At 40.3% G+C, this 23,322-nt stretch overlaps 1 protein-coding gene across 1 annotated transcript in view; it reads right to left on the bottom strand.

The window, feature by feature from the left end:
* The window catches only part of LOC127411260 (alpha-(1,6)-fucosyltransferase-like), a 146,671-nt gene that overhangs the window by 44,352 nt on the left and 78,997 nt on the right, over nucleotides 1-23,322 (bottom strand). Inside the window, exon 3 of the mRNA XM_051646692.1 lies at nucleotides 22,713-23,242. Within this exon, the coding sequence (XP_051502652.1) occupies nucleotides 22,713-22,915 (203 nt within the window). The 5' untranslated portion in view covers nucleotides 22,916-23,242. The remainder of the gene's footprint in view (nucleotides 1-22,712; nucleotides 23,243-23,322) is intronic.

Here is a 23,322-nt window from a genome sequence, read left to right as displayed (position 1 = left end):
AGTGAATGTATGTTTTTGCATTTGTACATGCAACAAAAACCTTGTTAGCGACACAGCCAAACAGTTTTATAACACTAAAATACTTTCCAGGACAATTATTTTCCAGAACATTTAGGTATTTTTCAAATTTTTCATGACTGGAAAACTGCAATGCAAAATTCCAGGTTTTCTAGGATGGGTGGGAACCCTGAATAATAACACTGCAGTGTGTAAGAAACAGTAGATGGTTTTCTTTCTATTCTGGTAATGATTTCCAATCCTGCAACAATAGAGGCTACACTATTCTGTGACCTCCCAACCTCTGTGATCTGTGACCTCCTCTCTCTCTCTGTTCTTCTCACCCATCACCTCTCCTCAGAAACCTGAGCTTCATCATGTGGCATTGCATAACCAGCAATCATCAGCAAATGAGGACACATCACACACAGCAGTGGCAGCGAAGAACATTTAGAAACACACACACTGCTGTTTGGGAATGGCTGTCATGGAGGTGTGATGGAAATCCCACGAGTCCTTATGTTTTCTGCTGACACTGAACTCTTACGAGATGTTGTACCAGCTCCAACCGCGCAGACAAGCCCACAGAGACACATACCGAAGTAGGACACACACACACAACAAAAAAAGTGTGAAAATGGCAAGTGAAAGATGCATTAAACTGTCACAGACTGAGGCAAAAGAACCATCGGCTTGCTGTGGGCTATGGGTTTTGGTCTTAACTGACAAACATAAGAGTGACAAGAGTTGCCAGTGTGCAGCTAGCAAACACTTAGATAGACAGACAACCTCTTCAGTCATTACTGAAGTTTTGGACAATGAACAAGAACTTGATGTCACAAACTGACTGCTGTTACAATATTACTGATCAAGCAAGGTCTAATGTAAAGGGATAATTCACCCAAAAAGGAATATTCTTTCATAATTTCTCAGCTCCATGTTGTTTCAAACCCATTTGCCTTTCTTTCCTATGTAATAGTAGCCAGCTAGTACATGATAGCTGTGGAGTGTGTAAACCTCACTCTCCTGGTCTTAAGAGACGCACTAGCGACCGAGGCTAGAGGCCATGGCTTTTCTAGCCTCCTTGCTAGCACATTAGACTCCCATGCTGGGGATTGCCAGTTAGAATCCCGCTTGGGGCGGGCTGAGTACGACCGGTGACGCTGGTGCCGTGACCCGGATGGGAGTGAGGTTTTTGGGGGTGAGTGTAATGTAGCTAGCTGGTACGTGATAGCTGTACAGTGTGTAAACCTCACTCTCCTGGCCTTAAGAGATGCACCTGCGACCGAGGCTATAGGCCATGGCTTTTCTAGCCTCCTTGCTAGCGCATCCGACTCCCATGACAGGGCGGGTTGAGTAGGACTGTTGACACCTACATGGAACACAAACAGACTGATCCCACTGTGGATTCGGCAACAGTATGTCGAAAGTTGAAATCCAAAATTTTAATCACTGCACCCAGTGGTCTAAGCTGGAAGTGTTGTTGAACGTATGGGCACGTGTGAGATCCAGTTTCTGGGTGAAATTTCCACAGAGTGGCGCCAAAAGCAAATTGTATTTTTTGTTGTAAATTATATACTACAGTCAATGGGGAATGCACGTATTATTAACTCCACCCCTCACCTAAACACCAACCCTAAACCTAACTGTCAGTGGAGTAAAAATGTAATTTTAGAGCGAAAACCTCAGAATTTCACCACAGCCACCATTGTTTATGTGAATGTGTTTACTTCCTGGTTCACCAGAACCCATGTCTCGGAGGTATCTGTAGCACTAGAGGGTAATGTGTTCAACCTTTTCTTGATGCAAAAATGTCTGATGGGCTCGTCAATATTTTGGCTGACTGGGGTTGATTTCAGGATATTTGTACTTCCTGAAGCAACATGTCGATTTCCCGTGTTTGTGTTGACACAAAAGTAGATGTTAGACAAAATGTTAGGGACTGACAGTCTCAGTTCACATTTACTTTCATTATATGGAAAAACGAGCAGCGTCAACATTCTTTAAAATTTCTTTAATGAAAGTGAATGGTAGTCAGAAGGTTGCTGGTTGTGTCCTTGAGCAAGGCACCCCAGACTCCAAAGGATTGTCCCTGTAATAAGTTGACAAGAAATTCCACCATATTCTGTCCTAGTTTTGTGCTAAATGAATAAATTGATTGAGAGGCTTCATGGAATATTTGGATTTTTAGAAAATCAGAGCTCACACACAGGGCCATTTAAAATGAACAAGTAAAGTAAAAGGTGATTGAAATGGGGGAAAACTTCAATAAAATGGTGACCAGTCAACAATAACCCTAAATATACTGTATACTTTCCCTTATACATGATTCAGGCATGTTCTGACAGTTGTGATAGACTGGACCAGTGCCACCCTGGACCTCAACTGCTGTTAGATGGAGGGTCTTAAAATGATGAAAACCTTAAGTTCTACATTTATTGTGAAAAGAATGTTTCAGAAAGATGTGTAACTGTTTGTATCAGGACATCAGCTGATAGTCTTGAGATGAGTGTAAAAGTGTATGTAGAATTGATCTAGGACAATGTAGGATGTAGTCTGGCATGTTTGTGATGTCGACAAATGCCTGCATATGTTTGCAAATGATGAGGAGAATGAGACCTTTGAAAAACAAATGTGTGTAGGATCATTTGTAAATGTGATCGTGTTCTTACTTTTTAGAGGGTATTGCCCATGTAAGGACTTCTAGAGTAGTTTGTTTTGGGTATTTGTCAACATGTGCATGAGTAAAAGGCTAAATCTAAATCCAAGAGTAATTAATCATATTTAGAAGACATTAACAGACTGCAACAGCATCCAGAGTTCAGTCGCTATGGCTATACAATCCAAAGTGGGGAAACCTGTGCATTGATTGGCTCCTAACTCACGTAGGCATGGCCTCAGGGCAGCATTCATTGGCTGACAGGCCAACTTTGGGTTAGGGATTTGAACAAATAGCCTAAAGGTATTAAACTTCAGCGCACAATTCGCCCAGCACCATTTGTGCTACGGACAACAATGATTCCCTAAATCATGTGGTTTTTTGAGGTGAGGTTTGTTATTACTTTTCTACGCGATCAGACTTACAATTTATGCCTGCCTGCCTCCGGAGAAGGTTTGAGACGCATTCCAGACAAAACTTGGTCAAATGTAAATACATCTGGCTGTTCAAGCCACATATGTAAACTTTACTCTGCCCAAACAGCGCTACATCAGCATAGGTAAAAATGCGAAACATTGGGGGGCCTGGGTAGCTCAGCGAGTATTGACGCTGACTACCACCCCTGGAGTCGCAAGTTCGAATCCAGGGTGTGCTGAGTGACTCCAGCCATGTCTCCTAAGCAACCTAATTGGGCCGGTTACTAGGGAGGGTAGAGTCACATGGCGTAACCTCCTTGTGGCCGCGATTAGTGGTTCTCGCTCTCAATGGGGTGCGTGGTAAGTTGTGCGTGGAGGGTAGCATGAGCCTCCACATGCTGGGAGTCTCGGCGGTGTCATGCACAACGTGCCACGTGATAAGATGTGCGAATTGATGGTCTCAGAAGTGAAGGCAACTGAGAATTGTCCTCCACCACCCGGACTGAGGTAAGTAACCACGCCACCATGAGGACCTACTAAGTAGTGGGAATTGGGCATTCCAAATTGGGAGAAAAAGGGGATAAAAAAAAAATTTAAATTGCGAAACATAACAACTACTACCGAGTATTTGCATAGGGCTCGCGTGAAGCAGTACATAATAAAATATTAAGAAATGGATGCACGTTGTAGGAAAGACAGAACTTTTCGCTGAAACTAAACACTGACAATGAGTGCAGCTAACGTGTATGGATATATCTTAACTACAAAAATCCCAGACGTGAAAAATGCACAGCGTGCACACACAGACATACACGCAGTGAGCATATTCACTTGGAATCAAATAATAAATCACATGTTTTAAATTCGCTGCCAGCATTATCACAATCATGAAAGTGAACTCCATTTATTCGATTTATATCCGTTTGACGGAGATGAAGTGTAAATGGAATGTGCTTATTCAATAAGACAGCAATCCGATCTGTAAAAACACATGAAGTAAACAAGTCTAAATACCCCCAGAGATATTAGGAGTTGATTCTTTTGACTTGGGCCAGTAAGCAACCACCTAGCAACCACATAACCCTCTAGCAACTGCATAGAAACATGCTTAAACCTCTCAGAACACCTAATAACTACATAGCAACACACTGGAAATAAACACAACACCCTTGTTTTGCACAGGCAAGCACCATTAGAAGTAAAAAATCTACTTCTTCATTTTTTATTCCAATTGAGTTTCAGAAGAAACATCTGAGACAAAGTTAAAAGGGGTCATGACATGAGGAATAACATTTTGCTTGATCTTTTGACATAGTATAAGAGTTCATTGTACTATAAAAACATACTGTAAGTTTCAGAACTGAAAACTGTCTCCTTAACAGAAAAGAGCATTTATTTAAACCAGGCTGTTGAAACGGCTTGTTTGGAATTTGTGGAACTTGTGACATCACAAGGACCAAATACATCTGCATATAACTGCCTCTTCAGCAAGACATCAACACCTATTTTTCATCATTGCACCACTGGCCCTGCCCACTAATGCGCACAATCAGTCACACAGGTGAAGGGAGAGATGGGCCTGTCATGGGAGATTCATCTACACCAGTTGTTCCCAAACTTTTTACAGTGGCATACCCCTCCAAATATTCAACATCCATTCGCATACCCCCCCTCTCTAACGCATAGATAACATTCACACAAGGTATTTTTAAAATATGTATATTTAACACAATTATCTTTGTAAAACAACTCCCTTATATTAAACATGTTATATTTATACATGTTTTATACATAAAATTAATCATATACATATTGAATAAATGGCTTACTGATTGAGATGGATATGCTAGATATGATATAACTGCATAACTTGAAAACTACCCCCTCATCGCGTCGCGGTACGCAAGAATAGTGTTTGGGTCTGTGCCTGGAATTGCGCATCATTGCAGGTACAGCATGGCCGGCCGACTTTGAGCATTGCGGGTAAGTATCTGTGCAATTGCGCGTTCAGCTCAAGGTGCTTTTTTATGTCACATTTGACAATTTAAGCTTACATTAGCAAGGTTGAGCTCATTTGCTGAAAAAACATCATGCAACAATGTAAAAACAGGTCTCTAGCATGCAAGCAAATGTGAGTGAAAATTATTTGGCCATACAGGATGTCTGATACCTGTCATCAAAGCTTATAAACTTATACCATCAGAATCAAAAGAATTTCCCTATGCATCTAACCTAAAATACAAATTATGTTTTAAACAGTGCAAAAAAAAAAAAAAACAGACAAATTAAAATCGTGGACGACTGACATGTGTGAGTCTGGTAAAACAGTAAAGTATCAATTTTACTACGTCTCATAGCAGTGTGCAGGGCTGGCAAAAAAAATAAATACTTGTGTAACTCATGAGTAGATGCCTTTTTTTTAACAGCAAAAGACAATTTCATTGCATATTTATATGACCTTTATGACACAACAATTTTGGTGTTTCTACACTAGCAGGCACACAATATTATTTTTGCCAGCGAGAAATACATGAACTGGGTTTAAATGTTATTTTAGACTGTGATGAAATTAAAAGAACAGTAAATCTCAGAATTTTATTTGCGTATCCCCATTGTCACCTCGCATACCCCAGTTTGGGAAACAATGATATTCACCAAAGTGGACTTACATAGAACACCTTCATCTGCCTATCTAGATTTAAATATTTTTCTACACTAGATGAACGGCTTTGACCATTATCATGCATCTTGCACCTCATTTTAAAGATGCAATGTCAAGTAATAACTCTAAATAAAGAGACCTTTCTATTTCATTCAGCTGCGCTGTGTCGTGCTGTTTTGAAAGCATCCTGGACCGTTTTTGCACCCATCTGTGCAATTCAATTGTTGGTCTTTTGTAAACATGCACTATATGGACGTCTTTGATTGTTTTGATGCATTTCCGGCGATGTGCAACACGTTTTAAGAGCGGTACAACCGCAACTTTTAAAAATGTGTCTCATTCTGCTGCTGCCACTGACTGGGAGAAACACATGCCTTTCTGTGTATAAACAAATACGGAAGATGTGAGATGTCACTCCTGTGAAGTCCAGCATCTCTGCTTTGGCCTATTGAAGCCCCCAACATCACCATGGATTGTACTACATTTGCGTATTCAGAACATTTCAGCTTGGATTGTATGTTTTTGGCTCATACCAGTGAGGATTTCTTGTGAACCAGTCACAATATGATTCAAGCTTTGCAAAGGAACTGTTATTGAAAGATGCAGCAGTTAAACACTATTGGACCCGTGAGCAAGCTGCTTCAATCACGAATGTTTCAAATGTCATGACGTGCTTGAGTGAACATTTGGATACATTCAGATGAAATGTGTTGGGTGCATTATATATTATTTAATCATGACTGTTTTGGTGCCAAAAAACTTCACAGACATTAGTGGACCTCAGGGAAGATAATAAAAAAAATATGTCTTGTCTTTGAGTATGTCATGACCCCTTTAATACTTAAAGGTGCAGTATGCGAAATTTCCCTATTCCCTGAAGATATAATTATATAATATATATATAATATAATACAAATAGGTTCCATGAAATATCACACCTGACTCTAGTCTAGTCTCTCGAAACAGCGGTATAAAATTGGCCACGGTCAGTCTGACAGTTGTCAGTTTGAAAACGCTATAATTTAGCTACTGTTGCTTTTCACAACTAATGTCAGTACATGTACAGGGTCAGTATAACTGTTCAGATTAATCTTCTAAATACATGTTTATTTTTCTTATCTTATCTGCTTTTCTGCTCCATCTCTGATAACAGTGGTCTCTAAGTGTCTTTTTCAGCAGCTAAATATGGTGAAAGTTCTTGAACTGTTTAAATCGCTTACAGTACCTTTAAATGAAACATAACTGACAACTCAATTAAGTCTCCTGAGCTATGAAAGAGCAACTTCTGTGCAATAAAATCTTCCAGTGGGCATTCATTATAAAATCCAGGCTTATGTAAAGCTTGTTGTTGATAATAAACATAAGTTTGAAGTTATTAAACTCTGTGCCATCTCAAGATATAAAATGCTCCTACATGTGAATCTAGACAAACACAGATGGTCTTCCACATGCTGGCACATGTCACAGCGAGAAGGGTGTGTGTGTGTGTTGTTGTTGTCATAAAAATGTAAATATCCTCTCTTATCATGGAAACGCATCGGCTTCACCAGCCAAAGTCCACCTCCACCCTTATCCTTTCTCACTGTTCACTCTTCCTCCAACACGCACACACACATATGTACTTATCTAACTGGATACATACTATAAACTTTTATTGTTTTTATATAAAGCTAATGATATTTTCTATTCCCTAACCATATCCCTAAACATCACCGTCTTTTGTGCTCCTCAAAATAAATTCAATCTGGTTGGGAAAAACAAGAGGATAAACAAAAGATTACAACATTTTCATTTTTGGGTAAACTATCCCTTTAAGACATTATTTATTATGTTTTTTAAGCCATTTTCCTCATGGGGACTGTAGGCTTGTCCCCACAATGTAGATAATTTCAGGTTTTAGTGTCCTTGTGGGGACATTTATTCTCTATAATGAAGGCAAACCTGACACAGACAAACACAAAATACACCAACAGGGTATATCTCACAGTTGACTGCATCTCTGAATGGGGGACTGTCATCATCGCAGGGTGACGGTCCACTCCCACTCAGCACTGCATTACAGCCACTGCAGCTATGCCAGCACTGCTGTGCACATGTGGTGTGTGTGTGTGTGTGTGTGTGTGTGTGTGTGTGTGATAATAAGTGCCTGTCAGTCCTCGTGTCACACACCTTCTCTTACATCAAGCTGTCTGCCTCGTACCAGATCAGTCACAGCACCATCTTTGGCCTGCCCTGTTACTCTGTATGCTGAACTCCTCTGTGTGTGTGTGTGTGTTATCTTTGATTTCAGTTATGCAGGAGTCAATATAAAAGAGAGATAAAGCATTAGCAGGCTCTGTGTCTGTGTGTATCAGCGCCTGATAATTCCCACAGGAAGTGCTTAATGAAAGACTGACAGGGCTGATATTGTGCTGTGGTAGTGAGACAGGAGGAGAGTTAACAGTTTCAATTCATTAGCACTCAACACGTTCAAATATTATAAAATGCACCTGCTCTGTTCAGTCATGTTTAGAGAAGCACACGCACACTTAGTAGGGATGCACCAAATTGTCGGGCACTGGAATATTTTAGTCGAAAGAGAAAACATGCTGAAAATCTTGGCCGAAATCCGATCCAATAACAGAAAAAATTACATGGAAAAAGGGAATGTCATGTAAAATTATCCAGCTTTTATTATATTTAATGTAAACAGCGGCTGATGATTTGCCTGCTAATGTTTACAGTTTAAGAGACATGTACACACACTCTCACATTTCACAGTTCTGAAGCACAAGCATAACAAATTTCTGTGTAAATAGTTCATAAATCCATTTGTACGCAAATTGTCCCATTGAATTGAATGCAACTAATTACGCAAGAATGGTTTCATGTACGATTTACACAGAAATTCGTTCTGCTTGTGCTTCATGAAAAAGGCCCACTGTGTGAAGTAATTTAAATACTTCATAAAATATAATGTATATTTGTGTTTGCATTTTCCCTACAAGCTAAAGGCATCTTTAGAAATATCATCATATTAAAAGAATAGTTAACCCAAAAAATCCTGTCGTCATTTATTCACCCCCATGTTGTTCGAAACTCATATGGCTTTTTGTCTTTCACGAAGCACAAAAGGAGATGTTAGGAAGAATGACAGTCTCAGTGACCATTCACTTTCATCATTAATTGTATATATTACCAAAGATGTAATAAAAATAATTGGTGACTGTGCCTGTAGTCATCCACCATTCTGCCTAAATTCTTCTTTTGTGTTCCACAGAAGAAAGAGAGTCAAATTGGTTTGAAACAACATGAGGGCACGTAAATGATGACAGAGCATAATTACTTAAACAAATACTAGGGCTGTCAATCGATTTACATTTTTTTATCTAATTAATGACATGACATGTCGATTATTTATTTGAATTAATCGCAAATAATCGCATAATTATTTGCTGAGAAAGGTCCCCAAATAAAAATAATTCATATAAATAGTGTATAATTTATATATATATATATATATATATATATATATAAATATACTGTAATATATAGAAGGGCCTAAAATAAATTTACAATACAGATTGAAATTCACTTTAAAATAAATTGCATTATTGTGGCAGATGAATAAAGCATTGATTACACAATGCAAAAAGTGGCTTAAGAACTCCATTTGTTAACATTAGGTCCCTATCTGTCACTCACTCAACATTGTGTCGATGTAGTGACACTAGGGGTCGAACTTGGGAGCCCCAAACACCTCTGATATTTGAGAAAAGGCCAATGAGAATTGGCAAATGGAATTTGCATGCCACTCCCCCGGGCATACGGGTATAAAAGAGATGGCTTGCAACCACTCATTCAGATTTTTTCTTCAGAACCGAGTGGTGTAGAGAAATCCACCAGCATTTCATTCACCTCTGAAAGCGAAAGTGTAAAAATGGCTGTTGGATATACGGCGCAATACAGCGGGTTCTCCCTTTCTCGCACAGATAAGTGCAGAGAACGCCCCTGGGCGCTTCAGCAGCCACACTTGAGAGAAATAAAAGAGTGAGCATTAACGGAGAGCTTCTTTTTAAAGATGCCTTTCCGTTTATGTGCAGTTCCTGAGTGTGGTCGTTATCTCTCTCCCTCTGACGGCCATGATCGCTGTCTCACATGTATTAGCCCTAGTCACGCTGAGACAGCCTTCGTGGGTGGCTCATGTTCTCACTGCGAAAGCGTGACCATGGCGACGTTGCGATCGCAGCTTTCTTTCTTTCACAGAAAGCCACTCCAGCCGCTCCCCATCCTGGTCCTTCTGCTCGCATGCACAAGGCCACAGCGGTTAACGCTGGGGGCGATTTGGGGGCTTTAATGGGAGCATTTCCACTGGGTGAATCCCCACGGACCTCCCATTCCCCAGCATGCTCGTCTCCACCGGTTGAGTTCATGGATGGGTCAGGCGGCTCGCCCTAGGGCGGGCTTAATGTCTCATTCGGGGCTTGCGATGAGGATGAGGTATCGATCACAGCATCAGAGAGCGCCAGTCAGTGGCCGACGTGGCTGACGGCCATGCTTGCCCAGGCCGCTGCGAGTGTCAGGCTGGAGTGGAACCCTCCACCCCACCTTGAGCATTCGCGGCTGGACAATTGGTCCCTGGGCTCAGAGCGCCGCACATAGCCCCGCTCTGCCCCGGTTCCTTTCTTCCCAGAGGTGCATGAGGAGCTCACAAAGTCGTGGCAGGCACCTTTTACTGCCCAGACTCGACTCTCAATACCCTCAATGGTGGGGTGGCCAAGGGGTACACGGAGGTTCCTCAGGTGGAGCAGGTGATCGTGGTGCACCTGTACCCGCAAAACGCTGCCACCTGGCGGAATCACCCTAGGCTTCCGTCCAAGGCCTGTAAGTTCAAGTCGTCCCCAATGGCCAAGGCCTACAGTGCCGCTGGACAGGCCGCCTCTGCCCTGCATGCCATGGCCCTCCTGCAAGTCCACCAGGCTAAGGCACTGAAAGAGCTACACGAGGGTAGTCCTGACCCGGGGTTGAGGCAGGAGCCGCGCACGGTGACCAACTTCACCCTGTGGGCGACGAAAGTCACAGCACAGGCTCTCGGGCAGGCGATGTCTACTATGGTGGTCCAGGAGCGCCACCTGTGGAGATGGGCGATGCCACTTTCTTGACGCCCCATCTCTCAAGGTGGCCTGTTTGGCGACACTGCTGAGGACTTTGCCCAGCAGTTCTCAGCAGTCAAGAAGCAGACAGAGGCACATCCTGCTCCGGTGTGATTCCTCTGTCACCTACAGGCAGTCGAGATCCAGTACCCTGTCTGCTCGTCGCCGAGGGCGTCCACCTTCCAGGGAGGACCTACTGCGGGGACTTCTTTCCATGTGTGGTACTTCCCGGTTGGTAAGTCCATGTGATGTATTCTCCACATGTTAACCTCCCCTTTGGGCAGGATGTGGTCTCCGCGGTGTCTTTCTCTGTGGGAAAAAGAACACCTTCCCGGCGGTGGTGAACTTGCAAGTGCTGCCCTGGGAGGAGGCAGACCCAGCCTTGTCATTGCTGTGTCCGGTTTGTGCTTTGCGAGTTTACTTGGACCACACAGAGAGCTTTAGGGGCTCGGAGCAGCTCTTTGTCTGTTTTGGGGGACAGCAGAAGGGGAAGGCTGTCTCCAAAGAGAGGATTGTACACTGGAGTGTGGATGCCACTGCTTTGGCATACCAGGCCCAGGGCGCGCTGTCTCCCCTGAGAGTACAAGCACACTCTACTCGGAGTGTGGCATCCTCCTGGGCCCTGGTGAACGGTGCCTTTCTAACATACATCTGTAGAGCAGCGGGCTGGGCGACACCCAATACCTTGCGAGATTTTACAATCTCCGGGTTGAGCCAGTTTTGTCCCGTGTGTTAGCGGGTATAAACAGGTAAGTTGCGGGAAGCTGGCTGGGTGTACCGCTTGCACTTAGTGCCTTTTCCCCTCCCTGAGGGTATAACGTGCACTTTTTCGTCCATGAGATTTCCCAGGACCGGCGAACCCTGGATGTGTTCCCTACCCCAGCACCCTGCGTCAGGCGAATTCGGCGGAGGAATTCGATGCCAGGCCCAGTACTCGTGAAGTATGCCGTTAGGTCAGCCGCTGTACTTGGGATAGGTGCTCAATGTGTGGTGGTTCTCTGTCGGTAATCCCATATTAGGTATTTTCCATGGTGTGGTTTCCCTGACGCTAGTGTGACCTATTCCCATTATTAATACGTCTTGTCCCCACCTTGTGATACGAGGGACTATGTGACTTATCTGGGGCGTTGGGAAGGTTATGACGGGGCTGTGTGCTCTTATTACTAGGCATGCGGCAGCCTACCTGCATCTGCACTGCCGATCCGTTTAACACAGTTCAGCTGGTTGTGGCGTTTTGTATAGGGACCCCCTAGTGTCACTACATCGACACATCGTCGAGTGAGTGACAGATAGGGAACGTCTTGGTTACTGAGTGAACCTCCGTTCCCTGATGGAGAGAACGAGACGTTGTGTCCCTCCTGCCACAACACTGAACTACTCGCTGAAATGGCCGGGACTCTGTCTCGGCTCCTCAGCACAAACCTGAATGAGTGGTTGCAAGCCGTCTCCTTTTATACCCGTATGTCCGGGGGAGTGACATGCAAATTCCACTCGCCAATTCTCATTGGCCTTTTCTCAAATATCAGAGGTGTCACTACATCGACACAATGTCTCGTTCCTTCCATCAGGGAACGGAGGTTACAACAGTAACCAAGACGTTAACAACATTAGTTAACATGAACTTATAATGAACAATACTTGTTAAGCATTTATTATTCTTAGTTAATATTCATTTCAACATATAGTAATACATTTTTTTAATCAAAAGTTGTATTTGTTAACATTAGTTAATGCACTATGAACTAACATGAACTAACAATGAACGATAGTATTTTTATTAACTAACATTAACAGAGATTAATAAATGAAACATATTGTTAATTGTTTGTTCATGATAACTAATGCATTAACTAATGTTAACTAATGGAACCTTATTGTAAAGTGTTACCAGCGGTTCTCATTCTCTGGTTGCGCTGCTTGTGAGGATTGTTGAGGCGTGCTGCCATGTACTGACGCAGCTCGTAAAAACACATAAACTTCAAGCTTGAGTTGCTTGTATGGTAGGAAAATCCATATTTTTATTAGGGATTTTAAGTATGTGTCAGAGTGCATGATTACTTGCATTATTTTTTTTTTAACACGTAAATGTTTTTTTTTAATGAATCACACTCAATTTACACATTAAATCAACAGCCCTAAAAATACTATAACACTTACAGAATTGATAGTTATTCAGTTTTATTCAGTTTCAGTTTTCAGTCCAGTGTGCACAGAATGTTCAGTTTCAGCCATGCAATTTTCATGTCGGTGCATCACTAACACTCAGGAGTCAAATAAGCTCTATGCAAACAACACTTCAAATAGAATAGCATCCTCCCTGTTCAGCACAGTTTCCTTCACCAGACAGATCTGAGCTACTGTAAACACAGCAGAGAGCAAAGAACACCCATTTCTGAAAAGAGACAGAAATACTTTTTTACATGTGAGTGGTGCTTGCCCATGCAAAACCCGCCACCACAATGCTAGGGTGTTCTGGATGGATGCTACGAGATGGTGGGGGAAAAGTTGTCTCACTGATTCATTGTGATTCTTTCTCAAAAGATTATGGATTGCCCACAAAAAAAAATCACAATTGGAAATTAAATGAATTGTTAATAAAGCTGCTTCAAGAAAAGCATGTGCAAGTCAAAACAGATTAGTGATTACAAATTCAGATAAGTGCCATGTTGTGTTATGCAACACTGCAAAAACTGCACGGAGGGCGCATCAGCAGTGACATATATACCACGATCAAGAGACATTCTGCATCATGAAATCTATATTTAATAAGAATAGATGTACAGTATATACACATGAATTAGGTCACTCTGATGCAGCATTTCATTCATACAGACAGAAAGCTGCAGATATTATTAGGCTACATACCCTGATATAATTACACCTGTTTATTCTATTTCAGAGCAGACATATTTTAGCATGACATTTATGCAGAAATGTTACACAGAATTTTCATCTTAATCATAGTCTCTATAATATTCTGGTCCCTAAATATGGCAGCTACTTTGTTAGTCTATGGGACTTTTTCACCTGTTTTATCATGAACCAGAGGTGGGTAGAATAGCCAAAACACTGTACTCAATTAAAAGTACAATTACTTAAAAAAATTAATTACTCAAGTAGAAGTAAAAGTGCTAACATAAATAATTACTTGAATAAAAGTAAGAAAGTATCCAATTAAAAGAGTACTCAAGTAGTGAGTAACTCGTTACTTTCACAAATTACATTATGGACGCTAACTCCCTACATTCCATTAGATAATACACATTAAACATGTATTACAGAATTATTTTTTTTTAATTATTATTATTATTAATGGAAATTCTGTCATCATTCACCTGTTGTTCCAAACCTGTATAACTTTTTTTACACAATACACCAACACAATAAGGAGATTTTAGACAGAATGTTAGCCTTGGTCACCATTTACTTTCAGTGAATGTGTTTTTTTTCTCTATATTTGGAAAGTGAATGGTGACCGAGACTGTCAGTCCCTAACATTCTGTCTAACATATTTTGTGTTACACAGAATACAAAGGGTCACACGGGTTTGGAACAACATGAGGGTAGAGAAATGATGACGGAATATTAAATTATGGCTGAGCTATCACTTTAAAGGTATAGTTCACAGAAAAATAAAATTCTCTCATTTGTTACTCGCCCTCATGCCATCCCAGATATGTATGACTTCCTTTCTTCAGCAGAACACAAATAAAATTTTTTAGAAGAATATTTCAGCTCTGTAGGTCAGTACAATGCAAGTGAATGGGTGCCAAAATTTTTATGCTCCAAAAAGCAAATGTAGGCACCATAAAAGTAATGCATACAACTCCAGTAGTTAAATCTATCTATCTATCTATCTATCTATCTATCTACATATATATATATATATATATATATATATATATATATATATATATATATATATATATATCTTCAGAAGTGATATGATAGGTGTGAGTGAGAAACAGATCAATATTTAAGTAATGTTTTGCCAGCCCAGCAGGGGGTGATATGCAGAGAAGAATATGAATCACCAAAAACAAAAGAAGAAGAATGTGAAAGTGATCTGTATCAAATTCTGAAAATATTGATTTAAGTCTTATGGATTACTTTTATGCTGATTTATGTGATTTTTTTAGCTTTAAAATGTTCATTCAAAAATTTCAAATTCACTTGCATTGTATGGACCAAAGGAGCTGAGAAATTCTTCTAAAAATCTTCATTTGAGTTCAGCAGATGAAAGAAAGTCATACACATCCGGCATGAGGGTGAGTAAATGATGAGAGAATTTTCATTTTTGGGTGAACTATCCCTTTATAGGCTCTTGTTAGATCTGGATGAATTTGTCAATAAGAAGAGAGGTTTGGAAACATTCCTAGTAATTATTACAGTGAAAACGTAAACAATGTCCTAAAGGGACATTTTATAAAATGCTGAAATATAAACCAAAGCAAGATCATGTTTTATTACTGTCTACTTTCGCTATTTCATAGCTTTTAGTTGTTAGTTCAGTATAGTTACTTTTTTTTTTCAGTGTCGAAAGAATTTAGATCATTAGTTCTGTACAGCAGTACCGCCGCTCCCTAAACGCAGAGTATGCAGCCTGCGTAGGGCACCATGTGCCGAAATGTTGTCTGTTCACGCTCCAGTTGTCAATTAACTAGACAAAAAAAACAAGTCTGCTTAGAAAACATCAATCATGTCTGTAGCACAAATGGTGCGGGACTTGTTACACACCTAAGTTTAGTACTTAAGGTCAGAGATATGTTGCTTAAGGTCAAATCCTTGACCCTTAGTATATAAGCCATAGTATTATACTAGTAGTACAGTAATTGCCTTAGCAAGCACCACTAATAATTACTGAGAGCAAAGATTGGTTAAGTCTGCCTTGAGTGACGCTGGTAATGAATAGTCACTAGAATTGTGTATATACAGGACATCTCTGGTGGTTTCAATTGCATACCTTTTACAGCAGTTGTTTTCAACCATGTATTATCCTCTGTAGCTTAAAATGATCTGTAGCAGTGTAATAATTCAGCCTTTCACTGAAACTGACTTCAGTTTGACTGCAGATGAAACAAGCATTCTTTCAAAAGCCTTCAAAACAGCTTAAAAATCTTCTCTTTGAAAACACTTTTGAAATGGTGCTATGATCACAAGTGTCTGTAAATGTTCTGACAAAAAAATAAATAAAAGCACCAAACAAATCCACTGTTTTGTTTCAAGGCTTGTTTACATCCGTGCTGGAAGTAGGACATGGCATTTCCTCTTTTTGTTTATGGGAGTCTGATTTTCATATAACCTTTAGGAGGAGGGTCTTTAGGAACTATGGTGCTGGTGTATCGAAAGACTTTCATACATGGAATATGATGTTTTATGGCATTAGTACTAGTTCATGTCTAATTTGATGATGCTATTATACTGTACAAAACATCTCTCAATAATCATATATGTTTGATCATGCAGTTTTGTGATCCTGTCTGTAAAGGTTTTCAAAGAAGCTGTTATTGATTGATGAAGCAGTGCCAAATATATTAGACCTGACAGCAAACCCACAGTCTGTGAGTAAACTGTTTCTCATTTACCATGTGAAGAGGGTGTTTACATAGAGGTCTTAAAGGCACAGCAGTAAAAAATAGCCTGTTTCATTCTAAGGGTAAGAGAGAGGGTGGAAATGGTCATCAAAAGCTAAATTATGACTGTGTTTGGTACAACAAACCTTGACTAACATTTTAAGGGGACTTTAAAGGGAATTTAAAGGTGCATTTTTTGAGTTTGAGCGAAAGTTTCCAATAATACGGTGCGATGTCAACTTTGTGGCTCCTTTGAGGCAGTCCAGCTCAGTGTAAACTGACTGATAAGACTGACCTAATGTGAGTGTACATAATTTCAAAAATTTTCAAAATTACTATAAATGTTTAAGGGTAAAATTTTTTAATGTGGACAAAATTACTGAGTGTACCTTTAAACACACACACACACACACACACACACACACACACACACACGATGGTGCAGCTATCATTATGAGGACTCTCCATAGACATCATGATTTTTATACTGTACAAACTATAGATTCTATCCCCTAACCCTACCCTTAACCCTAAACCTAACCCTCACAAAACACTTTCTGCATTTTTACATTTTCAATAAAACATCGTTTAGTATGTTTTTTTTAAGCGATATGAATTATGGGGACACTGGAAATGTCCTCATAAACCACATTTATAGCAAAATACCCTTGTAATTACCAGTTTGTAACCTAAAAAAAGTTCTCGTAAACCACTTAAACCTGCCCACACACACACACACACACAATTTTACTAATAAAATTTAAATCATAGAAATAAAATTGGAATTATGCAATCGTCTGTCACAGTACCTCAGAAAACAGTGTCTTAGTTTTCCTCATGAGCGACTTCAATCCTTTGCTGTCATAGGTCAGGAAGAGCTAACAAAACTTATAGAAACATCTAAAGCCACAACATGTATGTTAGATCCAATACCAACTAAGCTCTTAAAAAAGGTATTCCCTGTAATCTCAGAACCTGTTGTCAATATTATTAACTCCTCGCTATCCTTAGGACATGTCCCAAGAAACTTAAATGGCAATTATCAAACCGCTTATTAAGAAGTCACAGCTTGATCCTGGAGAATTGGGTAATTATAGACAGATTTCAAATCTCCTGTTTATGTTGAAAATACTAGAAAAGGCAGTGTCCTCCCAACTATGTTCATTTCTACAGAGAAATAGTATATATTAACAATTTCAGTCCGGACTTAGGCCCCATCACAGTACAGAGACTGCACTTATCAGAGTTACAAATGACTTGCTCTTTTCATCTGATCGTGGCTGCATTTCTCTTCTAGTGCTTTTAGATCTTAGTGTTGCCTTCGACACCATAGATGACGACATTCTCTTGAATAGGCTTGAGAATAATGTATCATTTGTGGACTTGCATTAACTTGGTTTAGGTCCTATTTAGCAGACCGCTACCACTTTGTCTGTATAAACGAGAAATTATCAAATCAAACAAAAGTTAATTATAGAGTGCCACAGGGATCGGTTTTAGGGCCTCTGCTTTTTTCCTTGTATATGCTTCCCCTGGGAGATATAATCAGGAATCGAGGAATAAGTTTCAACTGTTATGCCGACAATAACCAAATTTATATTTCTTCGAAACCCGACCAAATTTCACAATTCTCCTAATTAGTCGAGTGTGTCAATGAAATCAAAGATTGGATGGCCAGAAATTTCCTTCTACTCAATTCCGGCAAAACAGAGGTGCTAATTATTGGACCAAAAACCTCTAAAAAAAATAAGCTGCTAAAATATAATTTGACTCTCGACTGTTACATCATCTTCTACAGTGAAGAACTTAGGTGTTATATTTGATACCAATCTGTCCTTTGAAAAACAAATATCCAATGTTTGTAGAACAGCATTCTTCCATCTCAGAAATATTGCTAAGTTACAACACATGCTCTCTATTGCTGATGCCGAAAAACTAATTCATGTATTCATGACCTCAAGACTAGATTATTGTAATACATTACTGGGAGGATGTCCAGCAAGTCCAATAAATAAACTTCAATTGGTTCAAAATGCAGCAGCCAGAGAGCTGACTAGAACCATGAAATATGATCATATTAGCCCCATTTTATCATCGTTACATTGGCTACCTGTTAAATTTCGTATTAATTTTAAAATTTTGTTAACTATGTACAAAGCTTTGAATGGTCTAGCTCTGCAGTACTTAAGTGACCTTCTACCACGCTATATTCCATCACATTCATTACGATTGCAAAATTCTGGCCTGTTAATAGTTCCTAGAATATCAAAATCCAAAAGAAGGTAGAGCCATTTCCTATTTGGCTCCTAAACTATGGAATAGTCTCTCTAACACTGTTCGGGACATAGACTCAGTTTAAGTCTAAACTAAAGACTCATCTATTTAGCCAGGCATGCACCTATTTATCCACCAACTGACAATTAGGCTGCTTTAGTTAGGTCTGTCGGAACCAGAAACATTTATCATGATATATAAATCTGCGAAAAATTAAATGGCATCTATGCTGATATTATTCTACCTGTTTCCCTGTCTCAACCTCAGCCAACTAACAAAGGACAATGCATCTATGTGAACTTTTGCAGTTAATCCAGGATGAACATTACTCATTAATCTTACAGTTCATCCAAAATCTTTGTTTAAACACTGGCCCTGAACACATCCATGGTTTACTAATTTTAAACCGTGACTTGGCTGCACATAAATAACTAATATTGGCATTATATTCATGATGTTAGCCAGAGGGCTAAACACAGCCCCACAGTGAGCCTGGTTTCTCCCAAGGTTATTTTTCTCCATTAACCAACAACTTATGAAGTTTTGTGTTCCTTGCCACAGTCACTTTTGGCTTGCTCACTGGGGTTTTAAATCCAATTATTATTTAATTATTTAATTTTTATACAAAATTTACAATCATATTTAATCAAACTACACAATGATCACTCAAACACTTTATAGATATTACAGTTTTATTTTCTATTAATGCATGTTTTTTTGTAAAGCTGCTTTGAAACAATGTGCGTTGTGAAAAGCGATATACAAATAAATATTACTTGATACACGCACACCCACACTGTACATTAAGAATAAAAAGAATGAAGCTGATCTAATTGATGCTTTGTGTGTGTGTGTGTGTGTGTGTGTGTGTGTGCGTCCGTGTGTAATCCAGTGTATCTGCAGTATGCAAACTCATCTGTACTGTATATTTCATTAAGCTGTGGTCTGTCATCCATCTGCTTATACATTATGTAAGCTCAGTTATCAGTGCTATTGTAAATTATTAAAATGAACAGGGTAACTCAGTCCACAAATGTGCCTCTTAGTTTTAATCATCTGACATTTGACAAACGCACACACACACACACACACACACACACACACACACATGTTGGTACAGCTATCATTATTAGGACTCTCCATAGACATAGTGATTTTTATACTGTACAAACTATAGATTCTATCCCCTAACCCTACCCCTACCCCTAAACCTAACCCTCACAAAAAACTTTCTGCATTTTTACATTTTCAATAAAACATTGTCTAGTATGTTTTTTTTTAAGCTATTTAAATTATGGGGACACTAGAAATGTCCTCATAAACCACATTTATAGCACAATACCCTTGTAATTACCGGTTTGTAACTTAAAAAAAGTTCTCGTAAACCACTTAAACCTGCCCCCACACACACACACACACACACACACACACACTTAGAAAACTACAACATGAGGTAAATTGTGAGGAATTGTCTTTGCATTCGTTGATTATACAAGCGTTCCCTGAGGGTAATAATAATTTAACTAGCAAAGCAGCTCAAATTTAGCTCAGTGGCTGTCAGTCAACTCCACAGTTCATGACAGGAAGTAACTAAACCAGGTCAGGGCCTGCACTGGTTGAAGAGAACCAATCAGAACCCAGCATGAGAGGATTATTAATTTATAAGAAATCCACACTATGACTTAAAGACTAAACATGTACAAAATAACATGGACTAGAACAGCGATTCCTATATGTGAATTTAATCACAGTGATCCTTTTACTGCATGATGAATAAAAGTCTGATTTGTTACATGTAATGTGTGTCCAAAGACGGGATCAATGCAATCGGTTTGTCACTGATAATGTCTCTTTTAATACCTTTTCTGTTTTTTAGGGTGAGTTGCTGATCAAAAACAACAAAAAAGAAACATTTAATTCTAATAAAGAAGCCACGACCAACTCCCCACTCATCATGTGCACTCAACTTAAACAAAACTTTGAACTGCCTGTATTCTTAAAGGGCCCATTTACACCTTGTCACTTCATGTGTTTTCACTGATGGGATAGCTATCCCACTGAATAAGCTCATCCCATTTACACTTGGCCAAATAAATGTGTCTCCGCCAAATGGATATAAATCTGATCTTCAATTCCCGCGCTATATGCAAATAACACTGAGTTCACTTCTGTGATTATGGTAATTCCAGGCAGAAAAATTAATTTGATTCCAACTGACTTTGAACAGTGCACGTGTATCTCTGTTTGTGTGCGTGCTGTGTATTTCCACCCCCCTGGGCTTCTCGTAGGTAAGATGCATCATGCACGTCAGCTGCGCTCATTGTCAGTGTTTAGTTTCAGTTTATTTAGCGATCTGCATCAAATAAATGAAGAAAAAAAGTCCTGTTTTTCCTACAACGTACACCCGTGTCTTAAATTGTTATTATTTATTGTGCGAGGCAAGACCTATGCAAATAATCTGTAGCAGCTGTTATATTTAGCGTTTTCCCTATGCTGACAAAGCGCTGTTTGGGTGGAGTAAAGTTTACATATTATGCGTCTTGAACAGCCAGATGCATTTACACTTGACCAGTTTCGTCTGGAATGCGTCTCAAACCACCACCTGAAGAGGTTTGAGCGATCGGATTGCAATCAGTCTCGAATGCATTTCGGAGGGCATTTACACCTGGTCTTTTCATGATCGGATAGCTATCTGATCAGTGAAAATGCATTAAGTGGCTAAGCGTAAACGGGCCCAGAGAGATCACTTGACCTACATTCCAATGTAAATAGTACAAATTATGTATGTAAACAATAAACATGTTAGCCTAACAATATACTTATGTTGTGTTAATGAAGGGGTACTTGAGCCTTGCTTATGGTGCTGTGGGGGTATTTATGACAAAAAAGGTTGGGAAAAACTGGACTAGCGCAAAAACCTGCATCTTATTCACTAACCACCCGCAATCTATTTTAGCAGGCGCAATCAGCACTGAAATTGCGCTGCCTCTTGAGTATATAATGAAGTAACTGTCATTCCTTTCCGCGCAAACATGCCTCCTTTCTATGTAAATTAGGATCATTGTAGATTGCACTTCATTCACAAAAACTGCCTGCTGGAATTTAGATTGCGCTATTACCGCTAAATGAAAGTAGGTTGTGAAATGAATTTTATTTAAAAGAGATGTTTTTGAAAATTTTCAACCGATCATATCAGCAGTAAATAATCAAATAATCATCAAATGATGGAGAAGAGCGTTATTAACTGGCATATATCCAGATGCGCGGTGTCGTCAAGCGCACGTTCTGCATGTTTAAGAGATGCTAGTGATGCTGTACAGTCCCGGCAGGGTGCGTCAAATACAGTGGTCTGTGGCATCCTCCGCTATATAGCACTCAGAATCGGACTGCACGATCAGATTTGCCCGTGCAAATTGCGTTTAGCAGCGATTTTGTGGGTGCGTTTGCACCGTTGCCTTATCTGCATAATTACATTAGTAAATCGATTGCTAAACCAGCGCAGAGAGCGCATGCAAAAAATGTAAAATTTCAATGTGATGCATTTACCGGCCACAATTCATTCTTAGTGAATATGCCCCTCAGAGAATATAAGAAATTAATGTGAACAAACTGAAAGACTAGTTTTCTTTGGTGCAAGCCCCGTCCTACAGTTCATCACTCACATTCTCGCTCAAACCATCAGATCCTGCCGGAAGATGATGACGGCAGGGGAAAGGAGCTTACCCCTTCCATCAGGACGGGACCAAAACTGGTGGTGAAGGGGTGGTCGGGGTGAAAACAAAGGTGGCATAAAGTAGCAATAAAGGACAGCTGTGCAGATTTGATAAAGCATAGGCTGGATTAGGATTGGATGACATGCCTGAATTGAGTCTTCCTAATAAAACAATCACTTAGGCTTCCATTTCTAGCATAGCTTGGGATGTTGGAGACAGCCATTCGAAATACAGAAGGAGAGTAAGAAGAGCATGAGATATCTCAACAGCTCTCCACTGCACCAACCTGAGCGTCTCGGCCATGCGTCTCAGATCTTCATTCTGCTGCTTCAGCCTCTCCAGCTTGGCAAGGATCTTGGAGAGCTCCTTGCTGGATCTTTCTGGATGCTCGCTGTCCCTGACGAGGTGGCCCCCGATGTAGAAAAGCAACGTGCCCCAGGCCAGCAGCACCAGCATAATCCAGCGCCACGAGCCCGTCCACGGACGCATGGCGCCTAGTGCTGCCCAGCGCGCACACTCCTTTCAAAACATGGGAGTTTGATGCATGCTCTCCTAAGCAGTGCACCACCTCAGTGCTCCGCCAACGAGAAGGGACGTAATGGGTCACTGGGGCTCAATTATGTGCGTGTGTAGTGGCTTGGAGGTTATATCATGGCAGCAACCCCTCAGGGAGAAGGGTGGAGAGGTTTAGATGTGTGGATCTTAGTGTCCGCCTGTCGTGATCCCTGAAGACTTCACTGATTAGACTTCACTTTGGAGAACCAATGGCTCTGATTGGTTCCTCTTCTTCTAGGGTCCCTCTAAGCGTTCTTGCCCCTGTCAAAACACAGCAGTGAATGTGATCAGTGAGATGGCATCCTCAACAAGTATATGAGACTGGAATGAGCTCTACTGCT

This window comes from Myxocyprinus asiaticus, chromosome 20 (assembly GCF_019703515.2).
Source record: "Myxocyprinus asiaticus isolate MX2 ecotype Aquarium Trade chromosome 20, UBuf_Myxa_2, whole genome shotgun sequence".
NCBI classification, from domain to species: domain Eukaryota; kingdom Metazoa; phylum Chordata; class Actinopteri; order Cypriniformes; family Catostomidae; genus Myxocyprinus; species Myxocyprinus asiaticus.
The sequence above is the reverse complement of the archived record's forward strand: the minus strand, read 5'-3'. Positions and strand labels throughout refer to the sequence as shown.